At 41.0% G+C, this 7,989-nt stretch overlaps 1 protein-coding gene across 1 annotated transcript; it reads right to left on the minus strand.

Moving 5' to 3' along the window:
* Positions 1 to 1,763: 1,763 nt before the first annotated feature.
* Positions 1,764 to 5,759, minus strand: gnb5a (guanine nucleotide binding protein (G protein), beta 5a; the record flags this gene model as incomplete). Its single annotated transcript, XM_080545240.1, has 10 exons — positions 5,621 to 5,759; positions 4,974 to 5,110; positions 4,346 to 4,387; positions 4,095 to 4,171; positions 3,838 to 3,970; positions 2,968 to 3,111; positions 2,614 to 2,705; positions 2,384 to 2,432; positions 2,127 to 2,223; positions 1,764 to 1,948 (listed from the first exon to the last, which is right to left on the minus strand). The coding sequence occupies exons 1-10, from the start codon at positions 5,754 to 5,756 to the stop codon at positions 1,764 to 1,766; spliced, it is 1,092 nt and encodes a 363-aa protein (XP_080401366.1). The 5' UTR covers positions 5,757 to 5,759.
* Positions 5,760 to 7,989: the final 2,230 nt, after the last annotated feature.

Genomic DNA, 7,989 nt, shown 5'->3' on the forward strand with positions numbered 1-7,989 from the left:
ACAAGAGTACATTCTAGAATTTAAATATGTTTTCTCAGCTGTACATTTACGGATGATCTAATGTGGTGGGGTCAGAATCTTTCTTCTGACAGAAGTGTCGTGTCATTTAAACCGACAAATATATTGTATTGTTGTGAAAATAGGGATAGGAAAAGGAAAAAAAACACAGTAGATTATAACATATTTTCTATATTTCATCATTTTGAATTGTTTCGTAGTTTGTTTGTCCCATTATCTAAACATTGTATCTACATACAGTATATCACTTTGCTTTCCAGGTAGGGGAAATTAGAATGAAGACCCAAGTCGAAAGTACATTTCTTCCTTTCATTCATTCATTCATTCATTCATACATTCATTTGTTCGTTTATTTGTTTGTTCATTCATTCATTCATTCATTCATTCATTCTTTCTTTCTTTCCTTCTTTCATTCTTTCTTTCTTTCTTTCTTTCTTTCTTTCTTTCTTTCTTTCTTTCTTCCTGTATTTTGCTTCTACATTTCTCCCACTGTGTAATTCCACCACTATTCCACTAATCCTCATGCAATGCTCTATCTCTAGTCACCAGTGTTTTGTTTTTTTGCTTGTTAAAATGCATTTACATCTAATGAAGTTGACCGTGTCTCATCTGAAATAGGCTACTGGAATATTTACGAAGCCTGTTCCAATGCAGTAAAATGTCAAACTGAATCTGAACCTATCTCTATGATTGTACTCAAGCAGAGAAACAACGGTGTCTTCAACTGGCTACCTGGGTCTATCTATATATCTACAACTGCATTCACTGGGTCAGGTTTCCTCTTCCGTTGCTTCATCCTTAAGCCCAGACCTGCAATTCAAAAAAGATTATATATGACACGGTCTGGTGAAAAGGTCTGCATGCCCGGCAAAAAAATGCCTGAAAGTTATATATACATATGATAGTAGTGATATATACATATATATCATATTACGAAAGTTTAAGTGTTGAAGAGCCCACTCAATATAACAAACAACAGTTTTAGGCTCACTAATACTTATAATTAGTGAATTGGATTCAATGTATCGTCTAAGCTTCAGACTACTGGGTTAGTGATCATACATGGCTTGTAAACAAACGTATAGGACGTGTTCAAAAACAAGAACTGTGTGATCATCTAATTATGTGTAGTTATGTGTTTTTAGCACGTTTATGTTCTATCAGCATGTTGTGTTGTGCTGTGGTGTGACATGCAGTTAGATGTTCATAGCAGATGTTTATAGTTCTTTCTTAGCTGCTAGCTAGCTACCGATGCGATGGTAGCAAACACATCTGTTAGGATCCAGAGCGATTTTTCTTCGGTATTTGGTTTGAGGTGTGCCAACATTCAAATAAGCATATCTTATTCAACAATTTTTACACATTATTTGAAAGCTTACAATCTGCACTTTCATAATCTATAAAAAACTGAAAAATGATCTTCCCCTATAATATACTTGGGGACTTTTTCACCAGATCCTATCAGACAAACTTTACATTACATTTACATTTTTTTGGCATTTAGCAGACGCCTTATTCCAAAGCAATTTACAATTAATACATTTGACTAAGCAAGTGAATCATCAATCCACCAGTCGTAGCAGGAAGAGTAATCTAGCTCAGGCCCGGGGCCATTGGCAGTCTCCGTGATAAATCACTTCGTATTCATATCATGCTGATCCACAATTTACCAGAAGCACCCTAAATAAAAGTACAATTAAAATAGTACAATAGACAATGAAGTTGGCTAATAGAGATTAAGAATATTAAGCTGAATACCATACCCTCAGAGTGTGGTCCCAGGACCCCGAGCAGAAGGCTGTCCCATCTGGGGACACACGCAGAGTACTGACGCGGTTCTCATGTCCAAACAAGATGGACACTCTGGTCCCCTTCAGAACATCCCACACATTGATGGTGTAGTCGTTGTAGCCCGCAAAAAGTAGCCGGCCTGAGAAAAACAAGAACATATATAGGCCTCTTTCAACAGGCCTATGATCGCAACATATAGACCTACAAAAAAAAAGATTCCCTTTCAAGATAAATGAATGGGATGTTAGGATTGAATCACTAGAACTTCTAAATGAAAAAGAGGTAAAATTAGCAGAATTGTTTTTTTTATGTCTTACCACTGAGAGAGAAGTCAACACTGGAAGCCCCAAATATAATGCTCTCTTTGGAGTAAATTGCCACTTCTCTGTCTGCCCTCAAGTCATACAGACGACACTGGAATAAACTCAGTAGTTAATATTTGCAAGACAGAATGCTTTTGTACCTTGCACTTGATTGACATTTTTTAGTAAAGATTTTTAGTAAAGAATGACAGTAAACCTTGTATGAGGTTAAATGGCAGCGAAAGAACAGGAAATAAAAGGTGCTAACTTACCGTAGCGTCATCTGAGCCGGACGCAAAAGCATCTCCACTGGGATAGTACCTGTTAGCCAAAACACACAAAGCCAGACAGTATAAACAACAATGCAAAATAGTCAAGAAAACTGTTGATAATATGAAGATTTTTTATTTATTGATAACATCATAAACATCCTACTCCTGGCATATAGCTCTAAATATCTACATTGATCTCTATACTTCAAAGATGGTTTATCTTCGCTTACCTGACACTGTTGATGTCTGATTCATGTGTTTCAAAGGACTGGATGCACTGCCCTGAGCGCATGTCCCACACATTGGCCTTCTTATCACAGCCCTGCAGAAATACAGAAAGAGATATAATACATTTGTCTATAAAGATAATACAATTATAAAAAGTATATCTCTTTATTTTATTTATTTTATGACTTAGTGGCAAAGTCCTGGACACATATTAAGCCTAATCCTAGAGTAGACAGCCTTGTGAATGAAAATGTTCTATTGATTGTGGGATTCAATCTCAGACTAACATTCATCTGTGTCCCTCCAATATGTACTGAGAGAAGGAGAGGGTTGAACTTAGAAGGGAGGTTCCTCACCCCTGATACGAAGGTGTTCCCTGTCTCAGAGGGGGCCAGGTCCAGACAGAGCACGTCTGCAGCGTGACCATGGAAACTCTGCAACAGCTGCCCGCTCTCCACATCCCATAATGCACAGGTTCCATCCCCGCTCGAAGTCAGGATCTGCAACAGAAGAGTTAGACAAGTGGCGCTTAGGTGGCGTAGCGGGTTAAGCGCTGACCATGTAACCGCAGGGAACTCCGGTTCAAATCCGGCCGGGGACATATCCTGCATGTCATCCCTCCTCTCTCTCTCACCCATCCTTCCTGTCTAAATCTTCACTGTATCTGTCAAATAAAAATAACAAATATGTGAAAAAGAAGAGTTAGACAAACTCCATCTCAGGATGCCAAGGGTAACACAGGAGGTTCTACTGTAGACCCTGGATGTAAGATCACTATCCTACTGCAGGTGGGAGCCCGGAGGGAGTTCAGTGAGGCGTACTATAAATAGATTGAATTGGCTGAGGCTGAAACATGTGACTAGCCACATCAAAGGGGGAACAGTCGACTGTCTTGAGTTATTTAACAAGCATAGAAGTTCGTCTCCAGGGGACAGAGTAAAAAAACTGTGATTTCCCATCACTGTGCTCACAATAATAACAGCGATAAAAGCTTTATTTAGAGTTATCAGTTAACATCAAAAGAAACCATAATAAAATACAGTAGCCTATGGCTTTCATCACTGATAGTAGTTAATCCTTCGGTGTTGTTACTGTACTGTTACTGTATGCCGTATTGGTCGATGCCGTTCACAACTTATTCAATAATATTCCTGCAGAAAACAAAGGGTCACCATTTTTTGGAACATATTTGTCAGACGGTACAAAGAAGTGATGTCCTCTCTCACCTGCATATCAGAGTTGGTGAAGCTACAGGCAGACAGGTAGTTTGTGTGCATAGCTACAGACTTCTTCTTGGCCGCCAGGTTCTCGTTCTTGTCCAAGGACAGGGGGTACACGGAGCATTTGTTGTCCAGACCACTAAAAACAGAAGAAAACATACAATACATTAGGGGGAGTGTGGTCATTTAACATTTCCAAGGATGTGTGTTACTCTCTAAGCTCACTGGGGTGTGTAGGGTGTCTCGGACAGAGAGAGACTCACCCACAGGCGACTGCACAGCCAGAGGGGGCGTAGGCACAGGCCATCACCCATGTGCAAGGCATGGTCACTGCATGCTCCTAGGAAATGACATAAATCGTCACAAAACGTCACATACTGTATTTGATTTTACACTCAAGCATGCAACCACTGCAGGATAGATATATGCAGTATGTATATACATTACATACAGAAGGAAGAACATTGATAAAACACTTTGTTCTTGTCATACAGTTAACAAATAAACACAATACCTTGTTGGTGGTGAAGGCATCCCATACAATCACTTTCCCATCCTAAAACAAAAGGTCAGAGGGACAAACATAAGACCATAGTGTAGAGAGAGATCTGGGATATTCTTTGTTATTTTCTAACATAATGTGTATCACTCCTCTAACGATCGCAGCTGATGGTGTTGGATCACTTCTTTCCAGTACTCAAGTTGTAAAAGAAATTCAGGGGGGATGGTGGATTTTATCATATGGGGACAATTGTAGCATCCCCACAGTGTCAGTGACTTCAGTGTCAGTGACTTGGTAAAAATGTCATTGCATGTGTGCGTGCCCCCTCCCTCGCCCACAGTATCTTACTCAATGCTCAAAACTAAATGTTGAAATAGCAGTAATACCACGTTCATTGATAACATGACATAAGGGATGGAAAGGGGGGATGGCAGTTTTAGAAGGGGGATGATTTTGACCGTTTTTTATTTCAGGGGGGATGCCATCCCCCCTCGTCCCCCCTCAACTCGAGTGCTGCTTATTTCAGTTCACTGAAGCTAAAAAGCTCAATTCAGCACCAGGGACAGAGACAGTAAAGGGAGGGGTTAACGAGACTTCAGAAGCCCTCATCAGGTTTCAGTCTTAAATGAGGACCACTCACCTGTGACGAGCTCACGATCCTCCGCTTGTCCTTACACCAGTCCATGCAGAGGACTTTGTTGCCATGTCCCTTCAAAGTTCGTCTGGTTTTCATGACAAACTGGCCCAGTCCCTCCACCTTCTCCGCCACCTGGTGTACTGTAGCAAGGACCAATACCCAACGTTAGGCTGCTATTTGCTATTTGCCCAGCCATCATTATTTCCCATTCGGTTTGTGGATTAGTGAGGTAAACGATTACATTTTAAAATAATCTGTTGTGATCTCTGCAAGGTCAAAACATCAATTAATTTGGAATACGCAAGCGCAATGCATTACATTTATTTATTATGACTGTTCATAGAAATAACCACTATTGGTAGAAATGATAAACACATCCTAATATTCTGTAGTAATTGCACATAGGCTAGAAATGGCAATACACGCAATCGATTATATGAAAATATGAGTGAAGCAATTAAACATTAGGGCAAACATTATTATATATTATTAAAATTATGCAATATATATAAATGCGCGCACGAAACTAACATGGTCATCAGTTATGTTTTATTCAGGTGGGGTTTTCATGTGTGTGTGTCCTGTCCGACAGCAGATTATGTTATTATGATCGCAGGCCCTGTCTGTATTTATTATTTTTCAGCACTCACGTTCGACATCGTGCAGTTTCGCTCTCTCATCCTCCAGCTTTGTCTTCAACGTCTCCGATTCCGTTTTTAGGTGAGTAATAGTCTCATTCGGTTGTACCTCCTGTGTAGCCATTTCAGGGATTGTAGAAAAGATCATATATATTCCGGGTCTCAAAGCGACGCGCTGCAAAAAGGCTTTTTACGAGAGGAGCGCCCAGCTGATGCAGCTGTCATGACGTCAGAGAGAGTCTGCTCCACAGCAGAGGGATGGTCTGGGTGAGGTCATCAGGCTCTGAGTCTGCACTGGACTGGGTTGAGGCAACAAGTTCGAAACACCTGTAACAGTACTATGGGCAGAGATCTGTGCCACCAGAATCTGAATCTGAATTACTGACTTTGAATTTGAATTGCTCAATTTGAATTAAAAAAATGACGTTGAATATTTATTTTTTTACTTTGAATCACATTATTTGAATTTGTATTGTTTAACTTGATTTAGTTTTTCAATTCAGTAATTCAGTAATTCAGATTCAGATTCTAGTGGCACAGATCTCTGCCCATATAACAGCCCTAAAAAATGTCTCTGCCTAAACATATTATTAGATATTATAAATATAGCAATATTTATCACACTAAATACATGTGCTAACTGTACAATAATAGTCTTCTGAATCCATGAACTCTATCTGCGCTGTGGTCCCTGACCCTGACCACAGTAAAGAGTGCTCTTACTTTAGCCTCACCCACTTCCTCCTTGATGTGTCTTAATGTGGTAGCCCCCAGCCGTGTGATAACCATGGGCTGGTTCCAGGGAAGGCCGGTGAAGGCTTATTGTAATGCGTGGAATGGAGTACGGAATGGTATGAAACACGTTGGTTTGATACACTTCTAGATTCCGTTTCTTGCATTATAATGAGCCTGCCCTCCGATGTCTACCTCCACCAGCCTCCCAGCTCGTTCACATTGAGTAAGAATTCTTCACACAAACAAAACGGGAGTATAATACAAGTATTTATTAACAATAACTAAGTTCAAGACAAAATAAATCACATAAATATTAAATAGTTTGTGAGAAAAGCATCTATATTCATGAGGCAAGTTTTAATCTTCTCTAAATGATGAGCTTGCATTCCAGTGGTTTGTAGTCAATTATATAATTATATATGTTTTGCAGGTAACATAGACTGGCAACATCCATCACTTAATTACACAATCGTAAAATAAAATGTGTTATATTTAGTTACTTAAAATGCACCACATTGTTGCAAAGAGAACTTAGTCTCTATTGACCAAGACTGCAATAGCAGCTGCTTTTACACTGTATACAGTAACATTCATCAGCTGAATATTTCTAACTGGTTACTTCTCACAGTGTTAATCAACACACTTTTTGCAGCAATAATTTAAAAGGCTATTCTGAGCCATAATGAATGTGCTCTGATTTGGCAGGTGAGAGGTGAAAGGTGAATGGGGTTCATTGGAGGCTGGTGGATGGAGCAATAGGAGGACAGGCTCAGTGTAACAGATGACACGGAATGAGGAATGACATCAAACTCATATCAAACACGTGTTTGGTACCAGTCCTCATTCCCTTCCATTTGTTACTACGACATCCTCTGCATTCCCCCCGTCCACCAGCCTCTACTGATGGGGTTAGATCCCTCTACTGAGGGGGATAGATCCCTCTACTGATGGGGTTAGATCCCTCTACTGATGGGGTTAGATCCCTCTACTGATGGGGTTAGATCCTGGTGGTGAGGGGGTTAGATCCCTCTACTGATGGGGATAGATCGTGGTGCTGATGGGGACAGATCCCTCTACTGATGGGGATAGATCGTGGTGCTGATGGGGTTAGATCCCTCTACTGAGGGGGTTAGATCCCTCTACTGAGGGGGTTAGATCCCTCTACTGATGGGGTTAGATCCCTCTACTGATGGGGGTTAGATCCCTCTACTGATGGGGGTTAGATCCCTCTACTGATGGGGTTAGACCCTGGTGCTGATGGGGATAGATCCCTCTACTGATGGGGTTAGATCCCTCTACTGATGGGGTTAGATCCCTCTACTGATGGGGTTAGATCCCTCTACTGATGGGGTTAGATCCCTCTACTGATGGGGTTAGATCCCTCTACTGAGGGGGTTAGATCCCTCTACTGAGGGGGATAGATCCCTCTACTGATGGGGTTAGATCCCTCTACTGATGGGGTTAGATCCCTCTACTGATGGGGTTAGACCCTGGTGCTGATGGGGATAGATCCCTCTACTGATGGGGTTAGACCCTGGTGCTGATGGGGATAGATCCCTCTACTGATGGGGTTAGATCCCTCTACTGAGGGGGTTAGATCCCTCTACTGATGGGGTTAGATCCCTCTACTGAGGGGGTTAGATCCC

This window comes from Nansenia antarctica, assembly GCF_963989245.1.
Source record: "Nansenia antarctica genome assembly, chromosome: 14".
Classification (NCBI taxonomy): domain Eukaryota; kingdom Metazoa; phylum Chordata; class Actinopteri; order Argentiniformes; family Microstomatidae; genus Nansenia; species Nansenia antarctica.